The following is a 24346-nucleotide window of genomic DNA, read 5'->3' on the forward strand; positions in this document are numbered from 1 at the left end:
TAACCCTAGCCCTAACCCTACCCCTAACCCTAACCCTAATTTTAGCCCCAACTGCTGTTCTCCTGCCGGCCGGCAGATGGAGACAGATGGCGGGCGCACTGGGCATGCGCCCGCCATTTTCTTCTGCCGGCGGCCAGGAGGAGCAGCAAGAGGATCCAGGGACCTAGGTGAGTATGCTAGGGTCCCCGAATCCCCCTATTTCTCTGTCCTCTGATGTGCGATCACATCAGAGGACAGAGAATTACACTTTTTTTTTTTTTTTTGCGGTCGCCGGTAAACAGTTAATTACCGGCGATCGCAAAACAGGGGTCGGTAAAACCGACCCCGATCATGCTCTTTGGGGTCTCAGCTACCCCCGGCAGCCGAGACCCCAAAGATTCTCCCGGTGCCGGCCGGCGGGTGCACTGCGCATGCGCCCGCCATTTTGAAGATGGCGGCGCCCACCGGGAGACACGAGGAGCATCGGGGGAGATAGGTGAGTATTGGGGGGCCACCTGGGACCCCTTTTCTCTGTCCTCCGATGTGCGATCACATCGGAGGACAGAGAAATTAAAAAGAGATCGCGTTTTTTTTTTTTTTGCGATCGCCGGTAAACGGTTGATTACCGGCGATCGCAAATGCGGGTCGGTTAAAAACTCCCCGAATCATGTTCTCTGGGGTCTCGGCTACCCCCGGCAGCCGAGACCCCGTAGAAAATCGGCCTCTGGGGGGAGCTATGTACTTTTTCCACAGCGCCGTTAATTAACGGCGCTGTGGTTTAAGTACCCTTAGCGGCCGCTAAAAGGCGTATCGGCGGTCGCTAAGGGGTTAAACAGAAAATTGACAAGGTCATAGAGGAACGAGTGTCTCTAGGAGTAATATCCAAAAAACAGGCAGAATTTCTGGAAGTTCCTTATCCTGTTATGCCCATTTTGTATGGATTACCTAAAATCCACAAACAAGCTCAATTTCCCTTAATGAGACCCATAGTCTCCAGTATAGGCTCTATGAATGAATATATGGGTCAATGGCTTGATTCCCTGTTGCAACCATTAGTTTTAAGGACACCAGGTCATATTAAAGACACAAAGGACGTTTTGGACATTTTAACACATAAAAAGTGGCCGTCGGATTATACTTGGTTAAGCTGTGACATAGTCTCTTTGTATACATGTATCCCACATAATGTCAGCATTACAAATTCATCTGAAGAGTTACAGTTCTTATTCTCAGGATCTTATTGATTTTATTTTACAGGTTACTTTTTTTCTATTAACTCACAATTTTTTTTTTCATTTGATTCTGAATATTATTTACAGTGCACAGGTGTGGCGATGGGGGCCAAATTTTCACCATCATTGGCAAATTTAGTTATGGCTTATTGGGAGTATCAATTTTTATTTTCAACATTTAATAGATTTTCTTTCTTAATCTCCTGGTATGGCAGATACATCGACGATACTTTAATCATATGGAAGGGCGATGTGTCTGCCGTACAGGAGTTTGTGGACTATATTAATGACAACGATTATAATTTGAGATTTACGTAGGTTCATGCTGTATCCAAAAAATTTCTTTCCTTGATTTGGAATTAACGGGTATTTCTAACCAATTGATTTCTACACAGACATATGTTAAACCAACAGCAGGTAACACCCGAAACACACTGTTAGATCAATTTCCGTGGGTGAGTTCACCAGGTTAAAACGTAACTGTAATAACAACAATGCCTTGAAGGATGATCTAATGAAATCATGCAAGAAATTTCATGAACGAGGTTACTCTAAACTGGATGCTCAACAGAGCATTAAACGTAGTAGAAAAAAAAGATCAAGACATTCTCATTTCTCCACAAGCATGTACTCAAAGGGACTGTAAAAATCTTCAAACAAATCAAAATAAATTAACTAACAAAAAGAACATTGAAAGCAGACCATATGTATGTCTACAATATAGTCCACAAGTCAGTACAATTAAGACTATTATTAACAAAGCGATTCCAATTCTATATGAAGATTCTACCCTTGCCAAAATCCTACACGATGGCTGCAATATTCTAGCCAGAAGAGCGCCCACGTTGGGCAACATATTATCTCCGAATACCTTTTCTTCTCACCAATGTGAGGATACTTGGCTCAAGTGCACAGGTAGTCATAAATGCAACGTGACTAATTGCACTACATGTAAGCATTTGATTACCACTAACTCCTTTGGCAATGGTTGCAACAGTAATTCATACAAGATTCAAGACTTTATCAACTGTAACACTCGGTGTGTAGTGTATAAAATTGACTGCATTCTATGCAATAATAGTTCTTTTTATACCCGGTGAGCTATCAAGTAGATCAGCTGTGACAAAGACCGCTGTGTCGGTCGAAACGCGTCGCTCGCCTCATACAGTGCTATGGTGTTGTCCCAGGAGTTACTCTGATTTTACCATGTTGGATTAAAGTTGTACATTTTACAAGAAGCTGGAACCATTTTTTTTTTCTTTGTGGAGTCTCAGTACGTCTCATCAGGACGGGGTTCCGGGCTTCTTTCGGTGAGCTGGCTTTTTTTGTCTTTTCTTTGGTCACTACCGACTGGGACAATATCCTCAGAAATGAGAATACAGATAATAAATGGGAAATGTTTAAGAACATCCTAAATAGGCACTGTAAGCGGTTTATACCTTGTGGGAATAAAAGGACTAGAAATAGGAAAAACCCAATGTGGCTAAACAAAGAAGTAAGACAGGCAATTAACAGTAAAAAGAAAGCATTTGCACTACTAAAGCAGGATGGCACCATTGAAGCTCTAAAAAACTATAGGGAGAAAAATACTTTATCTAAAAAACTAATTAAAGCTGCCAAAAAGGAAACAGAGAAGCACATTGCTAAGGAGAGTAAAACTAATCCCAAACTGTTCTTCAACTATATCAATAGTAAAAGAATAAAAACTGAAAATGTAGGCCCCTTAAAAAATAGTGAGGAAAGAATGGTTGTAGATGACGAGGAAAAAGCTAACATATTAAACACCTTCTTCTCCACGGTATTCACGGTGGAAAATGAAATGCTAGGTGAAATCCCAAGAAACAATGAAAACCCTATATTAAGGGTCACCAATCTAACCCAAGAAGAGGTGCGAAACCGGCTAAATAAGATTAAAATAGATAAATCTCCGGGTCCGGATGGCATACACCCACGAGTACTAAGAGAACTAAGTAATGTAATAGATAAACCATTATTTCTTATTTTTAGGGACTCTATAGCGACAGGGTCTGTTCCGCAGGACTGGCGCATAGCAAATGTGGTGCCAATATTGAAAAAGGGCTCTAAAAGTGAACCTGGAAATTATAGGCCAGTAAGTCTAACCTCTATTGTTGGTAAAATATTTGAAGGGTTTCTGAGGGATGTTATTCTGGATTATCTCAATGAGAATAACTGTTTAACTCCATATCAGCATGGGTTTATGAGAAATCGCTCCTGTCAAACCAATCTAATCAGTTTTTATGAAGAGGTAAGCTATAGGCTGGACCACGGTGAGTCATTGGACGTGGTATATCTCGATTTTTCCAAAGCGTTTGATACCGTGCCGCACAAGAGGTTGGTACACAAAATGAGAATGCTTGGTCTGGGGGAAAATGTGTGTAAATGGGTTAGTAACTGGCTTAGTGATAGAAAGCAGAGGGTGGTTATAAATGGTATTGTCTCTAACTGGGTCGCTGTGACCAGTGGGGTACCGCAGGGGTCAGTATTGGGACCTGTTCTCTTCAACATATTCATTAATGATCTGGTAGAAGGTTTACACAGTAAAATATCGATTTTTGCAGATGATACAAAACTATGTAAAGCAGTTAATACAAGAGAAGATAGTATTCTGCTACAGATGGATCTGGATAAGTTGGAAACTTGGGCTGAAAGGTGGCAGATGCGGTTTAACAATGATAAATGTAAGGTTATACACATGGGAAGAGGGAATCAATATCACCATTACACACTGAATGGGAAACCACTGGGTAAATCTGACAGGGAGAAGGACTTGGGGATCCTAGTTAATGATAAACTTACCTGGAGCAGCCAGTGCCAGGCAGCAGCTGCCAAGGCAAACAGGATCATGGGGTGCATTAAAAGAGGTCTGGATACACATGATGAGAGCATTATACTGCCTCTGTACAAATCCCTAGTTAGACCGCACATGGAGTACTGTGTCCAGTTTTGGGCACCGGTGCTCAGGAAGGATATAATGGAACTAGAGAGAGTACAAAGGAGGGCAACAAAATTAATAAAGGGGATGGGAGAACTACAATACCCAGATAGATTAGCGAAATTAGGATTATTTAGTCTAGAAAAAAGACGACTGAGGGGCGATCTAATAACCATGTATAAGTATATAAGGGGACAATACAAATATCTCGCTGAGGATCTGTTTATACCAAGGAAGGTGACGGGCACAAGGGGGCATTCTTTGCGTCTGGAGGAGAGAAGGTTTTTCCACCAACATAGAAGAGGATTCTTTACTGTTAGGGCAGTGAGAATCTGGAATTGCTTGCCTGAGGAGGTGGTGATGGCGAACTCAGTCGAGGGGTTCAAGAGAGGCCTGGATGTCTTCCTGGAGCAGAACAATATTGTATCATACAATTATTAGGTTCTGTAGAAGGACGTAGATCTGGGGATTTATTATGATGGAATATAGGCTGAACTGGATGGACAAATGTCTTTTTTCGGCCTTACTAACTATGTTACTATGTTACTATGTTACCAGATATAGGAAGGGACACCAGAAGCGATAAAAGAAAATAATGTGGTGAATTTATCATCCCAACATTTAACCCCGGACCAGCTGGAAGTATTGACTCTAGGATTGAATTTTGTACCGGACTTGTCTTTTCATTTATTTTCCACTATACTAGACATTAATAAATTCAGGCGAAATTTAACCATTAAAACCCTTTCACGACATGCGTAGTAATAAATACGGCGCATGTCGTGTCTGCCCCTTTGATGTGGGCTCTGGCGGTGAGCCCACATCAAAGTCACGACATGTCAGCTGTTTTGTACAGCTGACATGTGCGCACAATAGCGGCGGGTGAAATTGCTATTCACCCGCCGCTATTAACCTGTTAAATGCCGCTGTCAAACGCAGACAGCGGCATTTAACCGGCGCTTCCGGCCGGGCGGCCGGAAATGATGTCATCACCGACCCCCGTCACATGATCGGGGGTCAGCGATGCATCAGGAAGGTAACCATAGAGGTCCTTGAAACCGCTATGGTTACTGATGCCGGCCAGCTGTGAGCGCCACCCTGTGGTCGGCGCTCACAGCACACCTGCAATTCTGCTACATAGCAGCGATCTGATGATCGCTGCTATGTAGCAGAGCCGATCAGGCTATGCCAGCTTCTAGCCTCCCATGGAGGCTATTGAAGCATGGCACAAGTAAAAAAAAAATGTTTTAAAAAATATGAAAAAAATATAAAAGTTTAAATCACCCCCTTTCGTCCCATCCTAAATAAAACAATAATAAAAAAAAAAAACCTACACGTATTTGGTATCGCCGCGCTCAGAATCGCCCGATCTATCAATAAAAAAAGCATTAACCTGATCGCTAAACAGCATAGCGAGAAAAAAAATCCGAAACGCCAGAATTAAGTTTTTTTGGTCGCCACGACATTGCATTAAAATGCAATAACGGGCGATCAAAAGAACGTATCTGCACCAAAATGCTATCATTAAAAACGTCATCTCGGCACGCAAAAAATAAGCCCTCACCCAACCCCAGATCACGAAAAATGGAGACGCTTCGGGTATCGGAAAATGGCACTTTTTTTTTTTTTAAGCAAAGTTTGCAATTTTTTTTCACCACTTGGATAAAAAATAACCTAGTCATGTTAGATGTCTATGAACTCGTAATGACCTGGAGAATCATAATGGCAGGTTAGTTTTAGCGTTTAATGAGCCTAGCAAAAAAGGCAAACAAAAAACAAGTGTGGGATTGCACTTTTTTTGCAATTTCACCGCACTTGGAATTTTTTCCCCGTTTTCTAGTAAAATACATGGTAAAACCAATGGTGTCGTTCAAAAGTAAAACTCGTCCCGCGAAAAATAAGCCCTCACATGGCCATATTGACGGAAAAATAAAAAAGTTATGGCTCTGGGAAGGAGGGAAGTGAAAAATGAAAACGCAAAAACGAAAAAGGGCCGCGACTTGAAGGGGTTAAAAAACATTTTTTACAGGATAATGAAATGGTACCTGAACAAGTAGACAATGAAAATATTAATGAATATCATGGGTTAAATGTGATTGAACAGATTGCATTATCAGACATGCGACGTATAGATACATGTGAGGAGGAAGATATAAGTAAAATTAATCAGTCACAATATCTCCGGGTGAAAAATCCATACTTCTACCCAATTAATTCTAGGGTGGAGTGTATGGACAAATTTCAGGAGGTTATGGAAAGAGAACTTAAAAAATTAGAGAAAATATACAATAATAAAAAATCTAAGAAAGTGTCAGTAAAACAAAAAAAATGCTTTGAAAGAAATATCTGAGATGACTAATAATGTTATAAAAAAAAGCGACAAGGGGGGTAGTAGTGTTAAATGTAGAGGATTACAGAAATAAAATGTTGGAACTACTATCAGATGTAGAGACATATGAAAAGCTGACAAACAATCCGACAAAAAGATTGAAGGAGGAAATAGAGAAAATTGTGGAAGAAGGATTATGTCTGGGAGTAATAAGCAAAAAGCAAGCAGAATACTGGAATGGATCCAGTGTTACCAATTATATATGGATTGCCAAAAATTAAAAAATCTAATGACATTTCGGCAATGAGACCGATAGTATCAGGGATAGGCTCAATCTATGAGCATTTGGGTGAATGGGCAGATTCCCTGCTACAGCCATTAGTGAAGAGGCTGCCGGGATATTTAAAAGACTCACGAGACGTTTTGGGAGCAATATCCAATAAGACATGGGAGAAGGAATATTCGTGGCTAAGTTGCGACATAGTATCATTGTATACGTGTATTCCACATGAAATAGCGATGAGGGCATTGGAATATTTTCTCAGGGAGTTCAGCCAATATTCAGATGATTTAATCAATTTTCTATTACAGGTGTTTTTTTTTATTTATTAAAACATAATATATTTTTGTTTGATGAAACAATTTATCTACAGAAGAAAGGGGGTCCCCATGGGAGCGAAACACTCACCCTCTCTAGCAAACGTTGTAATGGCATTTTGGGAACCTGAATTTATATTTTCACAAGATAATCCATATGTACAGTATATGGTCTGGTATGGCAGATACATTGACGATACCCTCATAATCTGGCAGGGGGATGTATCTGTCATACCAGAATTCATAAATTATATTAATGATAATAAGTATAACATAACATTCACATATAAACAAGATAAATACGGTATATCATTTTTAGATTTAGAACTACAGGGCAATATCAATCAAATAATAAGGTCTAAGACATATCAGAAACCAATCAAGGGTAACACAATCTTGCATGCAAAAAGTAGCCACCCGAAGCACACAATAAAATCCATTCCGATGGGTGAGCATATTCGATTAAAGAGAAATTGCTCCAATCCAGAGGATATGCATACCGAATTTAGGGATCAACAAAGGAAAATGGCTAAGAGGGAATATCCAATGTGGACAATAGAAAGAGCAAGACATATAGATGCAGATCCGTTGAAGCGCAAGGACCGTGCGAAACGGCCGTCGTCTCCCCTGCTCGCACGAGCTCCTTTTCTTCTCCCCCGGCCATGAAGTTTTAATTGTGAAGACTCAATAAAATTTGCTACTTTGAAGATTGGTGAGTGCATCCTGCTTTTTTCTTTTGCTACCTGAGACATATAGCTTCATCAAAAGACAGGGAAACATTAATAAAACCACAAAAAAAGCGCAAGAATGTGAACAGAAACGAAAAACCATATGTATATTTGCGCCACAGTCCACAGTTTAATGAAATAAAAAAGATCATACATAAATGTCTACCAATTTTATATGAGGACGACAGTTTAGCTAAAATCTTAGATTCGGGAATAAATGTCATATCCAGACGTGCTCCAACTATAGGAAATGTATTATCGCCGGGATATTTCTCATCAAAATCAAAAAGTGCAAAACTGGTTAAAATATAAAGGATTTGTAAAATGTGGAGTGAACAGATGTAAAATGTGCAAATTTGCACATAATACCAAGACCTTCAATAATCAGGAAGGGAATGGTATATATAGCATTAATCAGTTCATAAACTGTAACACAGAGAATGTGGTATACCAAATAGAATGCACCATATGTAATAAAAGAGACATCGGATGTACAACGAGAAAATTAAAAGTAAGAATGGCAGAACATATAAGAGACATTAAAAATAACAATGTTAATACAAGGAATATTTCAGTGGCTTGAAAGCATTTTATTCATTGCCATAATGGTAACACGTCATCATTGAGATTCACAGGAGTAGACAGGTCAGAGGATTTAGAAGAGGAGGTGATATTAAATGACGTCTGCACAATAGGGAGGCATTTTGGATATACAATCTAGCGACTCGTCATCCTGACGGGTTCAATAAAAGAAACGAAATAATGTTTCACTACTGAGGGATATTACGTAAATTAAGTTTTGTATTTGTGTGTTTTAATATGTGCGGAGCTAAATAATATATAAAAAAGAAATGTAACCTACATGGACCTAGCGTTAAATAATCATGTGATTAAAACATGAAACGTGATTGGTTCATGGCAAGTATAAGACTACTGCACGAGTATAGTGGAATCAGCTGTGAGAAAGATCTTTTCAGATCGAAACGCGTTGCTGGACTGTTGGCACACTAGCGCACCTTCACAGGATGAGGATTTAGCCGCTGTTTACAATTTTAATGTGTCTAAAATAAAAGAATTCGTTTAAGGAGCTGGGACAACACCTTTTTTTTTCTTTCTTCATTGGTTTTTTTGTGTCTCACCTTTTTGGGTATGTTCGGGTTGTTTTAGGGTGTTCAGGGCTTCCGGCATTGAGCGGGGGCGCCATATTGTCTACAACTAGGGTGCCAACCTCCGCTGGCAGGCAGGGCTTTCATTAGGGCCTTGTAGGGTAAGATTTGCCCCCCTCTCTTGATATTTTTGGTTACTATACCTGTGATTCCTGACTAATCTTGGCACCTTTTGGTATTGCCACATCCAGCCGAAATTGTGGGACAAATTATGTGGTCATTACAACATTATAATGGCAAAAATGTATTTTTTTTTTCATTCACCCCTCAATGGTATAAAGTTTAGTGAAACAGATGTGGTGACAATATAATCACTACACCCCTAGATGAATTCATTAAGTGGTGTAGTTTGTAAAATGGGGTCAGTCATGGGGGTTCTGCTGTCCTGGCACCTCAGGGGCTCTGCCAATGTGACATCACCAGGAGATCATTCCAGGCAAATATAGCGCTGCTGACTGCCTAGTGTGAACACTTACCTCTGGCTAATAACGTGGTAAAGCCTGCTTATATAGGAAGCTCGGAACCAACTGTGTTTGGATGTAATTAAAATCACAGCATGGTGAATGGCGGGGCGTTCAAGTCAGAAAACATAGTACATAGTAAATATAGGAAAACTGACTGAACAGCAATCTAGTCTGAACTGGTGCATAACCAAAAAAGACTTACATAGCAAATACATCAATGGCTGCACTCAACTGTACTAAAGCAAGGAAGTGTGCGATACATGAAATGTGAATAGCATAATGGCTCGTGAAATCTATGAAAAAACACATGAGATTCTTAGCACAAGATTTGGCCAAAAATTGTGAGCCCATCCACCAGTCGTCAAGGTAATCTCAGAACGGATGGGTACCTGACCTGACTGCCTAGTGTGAACACTTACCTCTGGCTAATAACGTGGTAAAGCCTGCTTTTATAGGAAGCTCAGAACCAACTGTGTTTCCTTGCTTTAGTACAGTTGAGTGCAGCCATTGATGTATTTGCTATGTAAGTCTTTTTTGGTTATGCACCAGTTCAGACTAGATTGCTGTTCAGTCAGTTTTCCTATATTTACTATGTACTATTTTTTCTGACTTGAACGCCCCGCCCTTCACCATGCTGTGATTTTAATTACATCCTAACACAGTTGGTTCCGACCTTCCTATAAATCCCCGCAATTCCGCAAATTTAATGAACTTGTTGCTTTTTATTCCGCAATGCGATTTTTTCGCGGAAAAAAAAGGAACATTTGCACAAGAAATGCGGAATACACTGGTAATAATAGGAGGCATATGTAAGCGTTTTTTTTCGCGTTTTTATCGCGGAAAAACCTGAATGTGTGCACATGGCCTTACAGTTTGCACACATTATCATCGCTGTCCCCGATGGGGCTCACAATCTACATTCCCTATCAGTATGTCTTTGGAATGTGGGAGGAAACCGGAGAACCCGGAGGAAACCCACGCAAACACGGAGAGAACATACAAACTCTTTGCAGATGTTGTCCTGGGTGGGATTGGAACCCAGGACTCCAGCGCTGCAAGGCTGCCGTGCTAACCACTGCGCCACCGTGATGCCATTTATCTATTTGCTAAATAATAATAGTGCGCCACGGAAAGTATGGCGCTATAATAATAGTGCGCCACGGAAAGGATGGCGCTATAATAATAATAGTAATAATAATAGTGCACTACAAAAAGGATGGCGCTATAATAATAATTATAATAATTTTGCGCCACGGAAAGGATGCCGTAATAATGTTAATAATAGTGTGCCACGGAAAGGATGGCGCTACAATAATAATAATAATAATAGAGCGCTTCGGAAAGGATGGCGCTATAATAATAGTACGTCACAGAAAGGATGGCGCTTTAATAATAATAGTGCACCACGGAAAGGATGGCGCTATAATAATAATAACAGTGCGCCACGGAAAGTGTGACGCTATAATAATAATAATAGTAATAATAATAGTGTGCCACGGAAAGGATGGCGCTATACTACTAATATTGCGCCAAGGAAAGGATGGCGCTATAATAATAATAGTGTGCCACGGAAAGGATGGTGCTATAATAATAATAATAATAATTGTGCGCCACAGAAATGATGGCACTATAATAATAATAGTAGTATGCCATGGAAAGGATGGCGCTATAATAATAGTGCGCCACGGAAAGGATGGCGCAATAATAATAGTACGCCACGGAAAGTATGGTGCTATAATAATAATAGTGCGCCACGGAAAGGATGGTGCTATAATAATAATTATAATAATTTTGCGCCACGGAAAGGATGGCGTAATAATAATAATAATAGTGTGCCACGGAAAGGATGGCGCTATAATAATAGTAATAATAATAATAATTGTGCACTACGGAAAGGATGGCGCTACAATAAAAATAATAATAATAATAATAGAGCACTATGGAATGGATGGCGCTATAATAATAATAATAATAATATAAACAATAGTGCGCCATGGGATGAATGTCATGGTGCTATAATAGAAGAACTGAAAATACAGTGGCGTGAACATAGCCGTAGAGTGCTGCCATGATAACAGCACTAAGAAACAGTCCTTGGTCGCTCTCCCTCTAGTCATAAGTTAAAGAGAGAGAGTAATCAGCTAATCAGGAGACCCACTGGGATGTTACCAACTGGGAGGAGACCAGAGACTTAGACACGTTCTCCTCTGGCATGCAGCACACACACTACTGGACATTCCCTGCGGGATAGGAGGCATGTGGTTCTGTAGAGAGAGGATGGCCTGGCTTCTGCTGGTGACAGGTGAGTGCCCTGTGGCTTCCGCTCGTGACAGGTCAGTGCCCCCTGGCTTCTGCTGGTGACAGGTGAGTACCCCCGGCTTCTGCTTATTCTGGTAACAGGCGATTGTTCACCCGGCTCCAGCACCACTTGCCATTTATGTCTGAGTGCATGTCATAGGTATGTAATGTGCATGCACGTGTGTGTGTGTGTGTATATATATATATATATATATATATATATATATATATATACATACATCTTTATTTTATTTTTATATAGCGCTAACATATTCCGCAGCGCTTTACAGTTTGAACACATTATCATCGCTGTCCCCAATGGGGCTCACAATCTAAGTTCCCTATCAGTATGTCTTTGGAATGTGGGAGGAAACCGGAGTACCCGGAGGAAACCCACGCAAACACAGAGAGAACATACAAACTCTTTGCAGATGTTGTCCTGGGTGGGATTAGAACCCAGGACCCCAGTGCTGCAAGGCTGCCGTGCTAATCACTGCGCCACCATGCTGCCCCATGTCTGTGTGTGTATAGTTACTTACAGATGTAGCAGAACTGAACGTATCAATTGGTGGAGAAAGGTTGAACTTAATGGACTTGAGTCTTCTTTTCAAACTATGTAATTGTGACGGCACAGGGTTCGTTTATTGTGTATGTTACATAGGACTGCACACAAGTCATTATCTGTACAATGAAGGTAAACAGCTCAGTAACAAAGTCGGCTCTGCTACATGCAGATTTCTACATGACTGCGGATGGCAGGGGCGGACTTGTCCGGACTTATCTCCTTTCGCTAATAGTTTGTGATGTTCGGCTCCCTGTGATCATTCCTGCCGCTGCTTTACTATATGCGTAGTAGAAAATTGCTAGAAGTGCAATTCCCTAATGTAGATGGAAAACGTCACATCGTCACAGGGGTCCAGTACTATAAATGGGGTCTGTTAGTATAAGCGACTAGTTTATGTTCGCACATCGATAAGTCAAATGCGTCACTAAATGCTGCTACATCTGCAGAACATGAAATAAGGAGCCGCACAATTACCAGGTGGAATCATCTCCCATAACTCCAGGACGCCCCCTGCTGGGCGAATAATGCAACCAGGGAAGGCGCCTTATAAGGAGTGAAGTTCCAGAAAGTTTCTCCAAAAAGTGAAAACCATAATTATCCCAGAGAATGAGCCCCCACTGCCCCCCGGGAACAGCACCGAGCCCAACAACTCACATGAGACATATCGAAGGGTAAAAAAGAGAAAAATATCCAGTGCAGGACACGATCCTTCCTTCTCTGCAAAGTGCAAGGTGAATGCAGAGGTCACTGTCCTCCAGACAGAACAGCAGATCTATCCAGGTGCAGTATATATCCACACAGTATATATCCACACAGTATATCCAGTATATATCCAGGTGCAGTATATATCCACACAGTATATCCAGTATATATCCAGGTGCAGTATATATCCACACAGTATATCCAGTATATATCCAGGTGCAGTATATATCCACACAGTATATCCAGTATATATCCAGGTGCAGTATATATCCACACAGTATATCCAGTATATATCCAGGTGCAGTATATATCCACACAGTATATCCAGTATATATCCAGGCGCAGTATATATCCAGTATATATCCAGGCGCAGTATATATCCACACAGTATACATGCGGGCACAGGACATGTCCAGTATATATCCAGGCACAGTATATATCCAGTATATATCCAGGTGCAGTATATATCCACACAGTATATCCAGTATATATCCAGGTGCAGTATATATCCACACAGTATATCCAGTATATATCCAGGCGCAGTATATATCCACACAGTATACATGCGGGCACAGGACATGTCCAGTATATATCCAGGCGCAGTATATATCCAGTATATATCCAGGTGCAGTATATATGCACACAGTATATCCAGGCACAGGACACGTCCAGTATATATCCAGGTGCAGTATATATCCACACAGTATATCCAGGCACAGGACACGTCCAGTATATATCCAGGTGCAGTATATATCCACACAGTATATCCAGGCACAGGACACGTCCAGTATATATCCAGGTGCAGTATATATCCACACAGTATATCCAGGCACAGGACACGTCCAGTATATATCCAGGTGCAGTATATATGCACACAGTATATCCAGTATATATCCAGGTGCAGTATATATCCACACAGTATATCCAGTATATATCCAGGCGCAGTATATATCCAGTATATATCCAGGCGCAGTATATATCCACACAGTATACATGCGGGCACAGGACATGTCCAGTATATATCCAGGTGCAGTATATATCCACACAGTATATCCAGTATATATCCAGGCGCAGTATATATCCACACAGTATATCCAGTATATATCCAGGCGCAGTATATATCCACACAGTATACATGCGGGCACAGGACATGTCCAGTATATATCCAGGTGCAGTATATATGCACACAGTATATCCAGTATATATCCAGGCGCAGTATATATCCACACAGTATACATGCGGGCACAGGACATGTCCAGTATATATCCAGGCGCAGTATATATCCAGTATATATCCAGGTGCAGTATATATGCACACAGTATATCCAGGCACAGGACACGTCCAGTATATATCCAGTATATATCCAGGTGCAGTATATATCCACACAGTATATCCAGGCACAGGACACGTCCAGTATATATCCAGGTGCAGTATATATCCACACAGTATATCCAGGCACAGGACACGTCCAGTATATATCCAGGTGCAGTATATATGCACACAGTATATCCAGTATATATCCAGGTGCAGTATATATCCACACAGTATATCCAGTATATATCCAGGCGCAGTATATATCCAGTATATATCCAGGCGCAGTATATATCCACACAGTATACATGCGGGCACAGGACATGTCCAGTATATATCCAGGCACAGTATATATCCAGTATATATCCAGGTGCAGTATATATCCACACAGTATATCCAGTATATATCCAGGCGCAGTATATATCCACACAGTATATCCAGTATATATCCAGGCGCAGTATATATCCACACAGTATACATGCGGGCACAGGACATGTCCAGTATATATCCAGGTGCAGTATATATGCACACAGTATATCCAGTATATATCCAGGCGCAGTATATATCCACACAGTATACATGCGGGCACAGGACATGTCCAGTATATATCCAGGCGCAGTATATATCCAGTATATATCCAGGTGCAGTATATATGCACACAGTATATCCAGGCACAGGACACGTCCAGTATATATCCAGAGGCTCCTCGCACTCTCGCTCGCTCTGATGTCTCCATATTTTGCACATGAGTCACTTCTTGTTCTTCCTGTTTACTCTGTAACTTGACCATCAGATTGAACTGGGACAGATGATGTAACTGGTGCAACTATAAGTAGTGTACTGGGGTGTTCTTCAAGATACAGCGGAGTCATGGGCAAGAAAAACACAACTCTTACACAATCCACACTTTCCATAACTATTTTACTTAGTTATGAGGGTAGTTTGAACAGACAATAGAAAACCTAAAAAAAACCCATTATACAGACATTTAGCCAGAAGGCCGAAACCCCTGTGCTGTACAGCATGGCACCCGAACCATCTGTACCTGCTGTATGTTCTATACATCTACCTACTGGCGTGCTTGTCTACACCGGCCGCCCGTTACCTGTTTACACCCTGGATGCTGGATTAATTATGTGAGAGGAATGTATGGGCTCACCTGCGGTACAGCACAGCAGTTTACAACCTTGCAAATATTTACTTCTATTCCGAAACCAAATATCCCTCTCCCATCCCAACACGACCTCAATAAACTCAGCAGAATAGTCCGTCCTCAATTATATTGAAGACACCCCAAACTTACTCATCTGTATCAGCAAATTAGCCGTGAACAAAGTCTATGAAGTTGAGTAACTGCCCCACATTATAATGTTCCCCAGAAGCTCCCTCACAAGAAACCAAAGGAAGCTCAAGTTCGGTCTGGGGCCCGTTGCGTGCCATGTCGGCACCTAGGTGTCAAATTAGATTCTTAGTTACGGAGCAAACCGGAAATGTGGAAACAAATCTGAAAGTTCTGGAAACAGAGTTTTGGCAATAAACGTGGTCTGAACAGTCAATATACTGAAGCTTTATATCAGCTATTTTGGCACCAGAATGTAGCGTGGTGCATACACGGTTACTAACTGAGGTGGCGCAGTGGCTTTAATGTTCTTACTGCCCGGGTCTGCTCTGGACAAACAATCGGTGTATATGGACGGATGCGGGGCCTCTCTAACAGGCGAGCAGTACCGTTGATGTTTGGCTTAACCCCTCAGTAGCATCCAACACCTCTCATGCTAGGTCCCAGCCTTTTCAGTCTCTTAGCAGCATTCCTGGCAGAAATCTCACATCTCGACAGGTTCTGGTCATGGACAAGTTCAACTCCAATCTGCTGCTCTTGTCTCAGTGAGATGCTTCCACGAGAGGATGTCGGATTCCTCTCAGCACTTCCTCTTCCTGTTCTCATCTGCCACACTTCATTTTAATGCTCTTATTATCTGCCGCACTTCCTCTTCCTGTTCTCATTATCTGCCACACTTCATTTTAATGCTCTTATTATCTGCCGCACTTCCTCTTCCTGTTCTCATTATCTGCCACACTTCATTTTAATGCTCTTATTATCTGCCACACTTCCTTTTCCTGTTCTCATTGTCTGCCGCACTTCCTCTTCCTGTTCTCATTGTCTGCCGCACTTCCTCTTCCTGTTCTCATTGTCTGCCGCACTTCCTCTTCCTGTTCTTGTTGTCTGCCGCACTTCCTCTTCCTGTTCTCATTGTCTGCCGCACTTCCTCTTCCTGTTCTCATTATCTGCCACACTTCATTTTAATGCTCTTATTATCTGCCACACTTCCTTTTCCTGTTCTCATTGTCTGCCGCACTTCCTCTTCCTGTTCTCATTGTCTGCCGCACTTCCTCTTCCTGTTCTCATTGTCTGCCGCACTTCCTCTTCCTGTTCTCATTGTCTGCCGCACTTCCTCTTCCTGTTCTTGTTGTCTGCCGCACTTCCTTTTCCTGTTCTCATTGTCTGCCGCACTTCCTCTTCCTGTTCTCATTGTCTGCCGCACTTCCTCTTCCTGTTCTCATTGTCTGCCGCACTTCCTCTTCCTGTTCTCGTTGTCTGCCGCACTTCCTCTTCCTGTTCTCATTGTCTGCCGCACTTCCTCTTCCTGTTCTCATTGTCTGCCGCACTTCCTCTTCCTGTTCTTGTTGTCTGCCGCACTTCCTCTTCCTGTTCTCATTGTCTGCCGCACTTCCTCTTCCTGTTCTCATTGTCTGCCGCACTTCCTCTTCCTGTTCTCATTGTCTGCCGCACTTCCTCTTCCTGTTCTTGTTGTCTCCCGCACTTCCTCTTCCTGTTCTCATTGTCTGCCGCACTTCCTCTTCCTGTTCTCATTATCTGCCACACTTCATTTTAATGCTCTTATTATCTGCCACACTTCCTCTTCCTGTTCTCATTGTCTGCCGCACTTCCTCTTCCTGTTCTCTTTGTCTGCGGCACTTCCTCTTCCTGTTCTCATTGTCTGTCGCACTTCCTCTTCCTGTTCTCTTTGTCTGCGGCACTTCCTCTTCCTGTTCTCATTATCTGCTGCACTTCCTCTTCCTGTTCTCATTATCTGCCGCACTTCCTCTTCCTGTTCTCATTATCTGCCGCACTTCCTCTTCCTGTTCTCATTATCTGCCGCACTTCCTCTTCCTGTTCTCATTATCTGCCGCACTTCCTCTTCCTGTTCTCATTGTCTGCTGCACCTCCTCTTCCTGTTTTCATTGTCTGTCGCACTTCCTCTTCCTGTTTTCTTTGTCTGCGGCACTTCCTCTTCCTGTTCTCATTGTCTGTCGCACTTCCTCTTCCTGTTCTCTTTGTCTGCGGCACTTCCTCTTCCTGTTCTCATTATCTGCTGCACTTCCTCTTCCTGTTCTCATTATCTGCCGCACTTCCTCTTCCTGTTCTCATTATCTGCCGCACTTCCTCTTCCTGTTCTCATTATCTGCCGCACTTCCTCTTCCTGTTCTCATTATCTGCCGCACTTCCTCTTCCTGTGTCTCACATCAGTCACTTTGTAGTCCCACCTCTGACATTTTACAAGCATCTCACAGTCGTTCAGCAATGCTTAGACAACATCGACACCTTGTGGTCAAATAACAACATTATTGTGGAGAAGCAAATCTGTTTACAACAGGTACAGTGTTATACTGGTGTGGGTACGGGTACAGTGTTATACTGGTGTGGGTACGGGTTCAGTGTTATACTGGTGTGGGTATGGGTGCAGACAGTGTTATACGGGTACAGTGTTATACTGGTGTGGGTACGGGTACAGTGTTATACTGGTGTGGGTATGGGTACAGTGTTATACTGGTGTGGGTACAGTGTTATACTGGTGTGGGTATGGGTACAGTGTTATATTGGTGTGGGTATGGGTGCAGACAGTGTTATACGGGTACAGTGTTGTACTGGTGTGGGTATGGGTACAGTGTTATACTGGTGTGGGTATGGGTACAGACAGTGTTATACGGGTACAGTGTTGTACTGGTGTGGGTAAGGGTACAGTGTTATACTGGTGTGGGTACAGTGTTATACTGGTGTGGGTATGGGTACAGTGTTATATTGGTGTGGATACGGGTTCAGTGTTATACTGGTGTGGGTATGGGTGCAGACAGTGTTATACGGGTACAGTGTTATACTGGTGTGAGTATGGGTACAGTGTTATACTGGTGTGGATACAGGTACAGTGTTATACTGGTGTGGGAATGGGTACAGTGTTATACTGGTATGGATACGGGTACAGTGTTATACTGGTGTGGACATGGGTATAGTGTTATACTGGTGTTCATATGGTTTGTTGAGAGAACTTTGTGGAGGACACTGTGGGTCCCCACAAGTGTCATCACAGTAGTGTAATCCATAGATCCTCTTCACAAGTGTTGTTTACAGATCTCCCCCGCAACACTGTCCTCTACAGAGCCACTTCCCCAACACTATCCTCCACAGAGCCACCTCCCCACACAGTGTCCTCCATGGTGACTGTCATAAACTTTTACATTCCTATTTTGTATCTGTGTTCTCTAAGAAAGAAAATATAACATCTACTGATTTTTATGGTGCCATTGAAGGAATAAAAGAATCCACTCTATCTATAAACAGAGAGATGGTGAAGGAATACTTAGCTTATTTACATGAATTTACATCTCCTGGTCCAGACGAATTACATCATACGGTACTGAAAGAGTTAGCAGAACCATTAGCCAGAGTCTTTGAAAAATCCGAGAGAACAGGAGAAGTCCCAGAAGATTGGAGAAGGGCAAATGTTTTCCGTATCTTCAAAAAAGGAATGAAGACAGAACCAGAAAATTACAGGCCAGTGAGCCGTACTTCTATACTAGGAAAGATCTGTGAACAAATTATTACACAGCATGAAAGTGAGGACTTGGATAAGAATACAGTAACTAACCAGAGTCAGCATGGGTTTGTAGCAAACGAGTCATGCCAGACTAATCTAATTTCCTTCTAACATGGAATCACTGACTGGGTAGATCAGGGAAATGCCGTAGATATATCTTGACTTAAGCAAATCATTTGATTAATTATCTCATACTGTCCTTATTGAAAAAAATGACCAAGTATGAGATTGACAAGGCTACGGTTAGGTGGATTAATAACTGGCTCAGTGGTCATACTCAAAGAGTGGTGACAAATGGTTGCACATTCAATTGGAAAAGTGTTACAAGTGGGGTACCACAAGGCTCTGTCCTGGCCACAGTGTTGTTCAAATCTTTTGTGCATGATCTAGATAAGGGAACTGAAGGTAAACTAATCAAATTTGCAGATAATGCAAAGCTAGGAGGGATAGCTATCCCTAGAGAAGACAGAGAAAAGATTCAGAAGGATCTAGATAAGCTTGAACAATGGGCAGTGACTAAAGGCACCGTCACACTAAGCGACGCTGCAGCGATACCGACAACGATCCGGATCGCTGCAGTGTCGCTGTTTGGTCGCTGGAGAGCTGTCACACAGACAGCTCTCCAGCGACCAACGATCCCGAGGTCCCCGGTAACCAGGGTAAACATCGGGTTACTAAGCGCAGGGCCGCGCTTAGTAACCCAATGTTTACCCTGGTTACCATCCTAAAAGTAAAAAAACAAACGCTACATACTTACGTACCGCTGTCTGTCCTCGGCGCTCTGCTTCTCTGCTCTGGCTGTGAGCGCCGGGCAGCAGAGCGGTGATGTCACCGCTCTGCTTTCCGGCCGCTGTGCTCACAGCCAGACCAGAGAAGCAGAGCGCCGAGGACAGACAGCGGTAGGTAAGTATGTAGCGGTTGTTTTTTTTACTTTAACGATGGTAACCAGGGTAAACATTGGGTTACTAAGCGCGGCCCTGCGCTTAGTTACCCGATGTTTACCCTGGTTACCAGCGAAGACATCGCTGAATCGGTGTCACACACGCCGATTCAGCGATGTCTGCGGGAGATCCAGTGACGAAACAAAGTTCTGGACTTTCTTCCCCGACCAGCGACAGCACAGCAGGAGCCTGATCGCTGCTGCCTGTCACACTGGACGATATCGCTATCCAGGACGCTGCAACGTCACGGATCGCTAGCGATATCGTCTAGTGTGACGGTACTATAATAGAATGGTATCTAACAGGGAGAAATGCAAAATTCTCCCTCTGGGCAAGATAAAAATTACATCCACTGAATGGGAGGAATAGAACTAAGCAACAGCACGCGTGAAAAATACTTGGGTATACTAATAGATCACATGAGTCATCAGTGTGATGCAGCAGCAAAAAAGGCAAATACAATTCTAGGATGTATTAAGAGAAGCATACAGTCTAGATCACGTGAAGTCATTATTACCCTCTACTCCTCTTTGGTCAGACCTCATCTGGAATACTGTGCTCAGTTCTGGCCACGATATTTTAAAAAAGACATTGAAAAACTGGAGCAAGTTCAGATTAGAGCGATCAGGATGGTGAGCAGTCTGCAACGTATGTCCTACGAGGAACGGTTAAGGTATCAGGGAATGTTTAGCTGCAAAAAAGAAGACTGAGAGGAGACTTAATATCTGTCTACAAATATCTGAAGAGCTGCCACAGTGTAGAGGAGTCATCATTATTCTCATTCGTGCATGGAAACACGAGAAGCAAAGGGATGAAACTGAAAATGAGAGGATACAGATTATATATTAGAAGAAACTTTTTGATTTTTAGGGTGATCAATGAGTGGAACAGGCGGCCACGAGAGGTGGTGAGTTCTCCTTCAATGGAAGTCTTCAAACAGAGTCTGGACAGACATCTGTCTGAGATGTTTTAGTGAATTCTGCATTGAGCAGGGAGATGGACACGATGACCCTCGAGGTCCCTAACAAATCTAACATTCTATGATTCTATGATGTTATGTCAGTCCTGGTTCTTGTATTACCTGCATTTTCTTTCTGTTTGTCACATTAAATTATTCTTACTCTCTTATGTCATTATAATAGTTCCTCATCCTCTTCTTGTTTCTTCAGTTTCTCTCGCCCACTTAGGTCTTGTTACAGCTAAGGACCCCATATTGGTATATGGACAGCTGGGCTCCGACCTCATCCTTCGCGTTGTGGAGGCCTGTGAATATCACGGTTCCTATCGCTTTGACCTTCTACGTGACACAAAGATGATCGGGACGTATCATGATGGACTACAAGGACTAAATAATTATTCTGCTCGTCTGATGTATGACAGAGCGACCTGTACGATCACCTTGAAGAGTCTGAGTGCACAGGACGGGACCAGGTTCAATGTGACACTGGTCTATAATGGAGACCAGAAGCCAAATCAACTCGAAATAGCGTACAAGGTCATCATCCATGGTGAGTTCAGACCGGCCACAGACCGCACCATAGCGTGTATACAACGTATACCTCCCTGATATAAATTGGGTGATTCATATCAGCAGTGAATGGAAACTAAAACCCTTAACCAGTTGAGTGCTGGATTCCAAATCTCCCCAAAAAATAATAACCGGCAGATCAAACTTGTGGGAATTTCATCATGGCGGCTCATGATGTGATCACTACAGTGTATGACCCCACATGGCTGTATGTATCCCGACAGCATCTGGGCATGCTCCTGATGAGACAAGGGATAGCACCCTATTTACAGACCTGAATCATAGAATCAGAAGTGTGAGGGTGTGGTGGTGGCAGGGGTATCAAATTCTATGGGGCATTGAATACCTCCCACCGCCCTGAGTGGTGCCGGTAATTACCTTTTCTTCTTGGATTGGGGTCATCTCAACAACTGTCACCAGCTCCAGTGCAGAATGCAGCAACTGAAAGGACAGAGGCCGAGCACTGCATATCTGTCATGCTTTACTCTCCCACAGTTCTCTCCTCTTAGGCCACGTTCACATGTTCAGTATTTGGTCAGCATTTTACAACAGTATTTGAGGTTAGAGCTAAGGTTATGTGATTAGGGATGATGATTTTTGGCTATTATTATGAGATTAGGGCTAGGGCTAAGGTTATAGGGTTAAGGCTAGCATTATGAGTTTAAGGCTAGGGCTTTGGGACTAGGGCTATGGTTATGGAGTTAGGGCTATGGTTATGGGGTTAGGGCTATGGTTATGGGGTTAGGGCTATGGTTATGGGGTTAGGGCTAGGGCTAGGTCTAAGGTTATGGGGTTTGGGCTAGGGTTAGGTCTAAGGTTATCTGGTTAGGGATAGGGATATGGGGTTAGGGATCGGGTTAAGTTTTTTTTTATAGGCTTCAGTTGGTCTCGAGCCATGGCAACTTGATGGATGAACGCTCTGTAGGAAGATCGATCTTGCGCAAGTCTAGACAGGTCTACCAGGTCTCCTGAGCCATTATCTTGATTGTGTCCAGACATTGGCTTGCTGGTCTTCCTCTTTGCCTTGTTCCTTCTGTTCTTCCGCCCATGAGGTCCTTCTCCAGTGATTGCTCTCTTCATATGATGTGTCCAAAGTAGGCAAGTCGTAGCTTGGGGATCATTGCTTGGAGTGACATGTCTGGCTTGATTTGTTCCAAAATTGATTTGTTCCCTTCCCATCCATGATATTGATAACATCCTTCTCCAGCGCCACATTTCCAGGGTGTCGATTCTTCTTCTGTATCGTTTCTTTTTTGAAGTTAGGAATATAGTTAGCTTTATGGCAAGGTATTAGAATAGTTACATAAAGAGCTAATTTTAATAAAAAATGATAACAATGTGCAACTATTTTATATTCAAAATAGTACGTCAGATTTCAGAAAAAAGCTGAAAAAATTAGAGGCTCAAAGGAAAAACTATAATCACATCAGTGTTTATAGAGAATACAATGCATAGGAGCTTAGGGGACGAGGGGTTCAATACTGGACTTGTGGCACGGACTCAGGTAGCACTAACAGTCCACGGGACAGGAGGCTCTTAGTCTGAGTAATGTAGAAATAGATTCAGCGCTCCAAGATAGATGCACAGAACGTAAGGGCGTTTAGTGCCTATCTACAGCGCTGTGTCTGACTTTAGTAAGAAGGTTCCCCTGTTCTGACGAAGGCCATGCAACTGGCAGAAACCTCAAAAATATTGTTTATACATTAGATGAACCTGTACTAATAAAATACTTTTACGTTCTTTGCATGTATCTTTATCTATTTTTACATGCACGACGTTGAGAGCACAGGACCAAAAAAATGTGACAGGCCCTGATGCCACCATACTGGAGTCCAAGAATTTGGTCAGACGTGCACATCAGTAGCCACTGGACGTCATTTGTCCATGATGTGGTCATGTTATCACTATCAACTACACCATTGGATTCACAATCGCTTCCTGACTGGAGAGATCAATGATTTAGAATTCATGCGTTGGTGGTTGAGTTCTCCCAGACTTGGTCGGGGGCTTCCAGTCACTTGTGAGGGAATGTTGTGGCCATGGCAACCTCAGATGGTGAGGCCCAGCGCAAATGCTGATCCATAAGTGATCAAGGATCTCATGTGTGGGATAAAAGAAGCTGGAATCTTCTGCAGAGTCCTTGTAAGAGTTCAACCCCAATGATGTCGCCATACCAAATCCTTAATTCACTTGATGCCATTTTTGTCTTTTCGCAGCTCCCACGACATCTGGTCCATCAACACCAGCGATGAACCGCACACAAGAGGGTTAGTGTAATCACTCACTACTAATGGGGTATGTCATAAGTGCATGTGTACAGGGGCCCCAAGTAAGTGAGGGCCCTGCTGTCACATTGTATTGTATATTGTGTGACAATATGGCAGAGCGCGACTATGAGAATTGTGTGTGATCTGCTCCTCTCATCTCAGCCTCTATATTTCAGATAGCACCTCCCGTAATGGAACGCAGGTCTCTGATGGCGCCCTCAGATTAATCTCCTTCTGCTTGTCGCTGGACTCTGTGGTGAACGCTGCACTTGGATTTCTGCTCCTGATATTGCAAGGTTTGTAAATATAATATCGATAAAAAGAGGGTAGATGTTCAGAAGTCAGTGCAGCTGAAGCTGCTGATTCACAAGCCCTAGTGATGTCATGGGGAGAATTCTGTGTACTCGCTCTG

At 42.6% G+C, this 24346-nt stretch overlaps 1 protein-coding gene and 1 long non-coding RNA gene across 2 annotated transcripts in view; one reads left to right on the top strand and one right to left on the bottom strand.

The window, feature by feature from the left end:
* The window catches only part of LOC138657355 (uncharacterized), a 113751-nt gene extending 100640 nt beyond the window's left edge, over positions 1–13111 (bottom strand). The window contains exon 1 of the long non-coding RNA XR_011317036.1: positions 12966–13111. This is a non-coding gene — a long non-coding RNA (uncharacterized lncRNA). The remainder of the gene's footprint in view (positions 1–12965) is intronic.
* LOC138657354 (uncharacterized) overlaps positions 11683–24346 on the top strand; it is a 67557-nt gene continuing 54893 nt past the window's right edge. Inside the window, exons 1-4 of the mRNA XM_069745095.1 lie at positions 11683–11750; positions 21309–21647; positions 23884–23934; positions 24111–24230. Of these exons, the coding sequence (XP_069601196.1) occupies positions 11705–11750; positions 21309–21647; positions 23884–23934; positions 24111–24230 (556 nt within the window). The 5' untranslated portion in view covers positions 11683–11704. The remainder of the gene's footprint in view (positions 11751–21308; positions 21648–23883; positions 23935–24110; positions 24231–24346) is intronic.

The sequence above is a fragment of the Ranitomeya imitator genome, chromosome 1 (assembly GCF_032444005.1).
Source record: "Ranitomeya imitator isolate aRanImi1 chromosome 1, aRanImi1.pri, whole genome shotgun sequence".
NCBI lineage: Eukaryota > Metazoa > Chordata > Amphibia > Anura > Dendrobatidae > Ranitomeya > Ranitomeya imitator.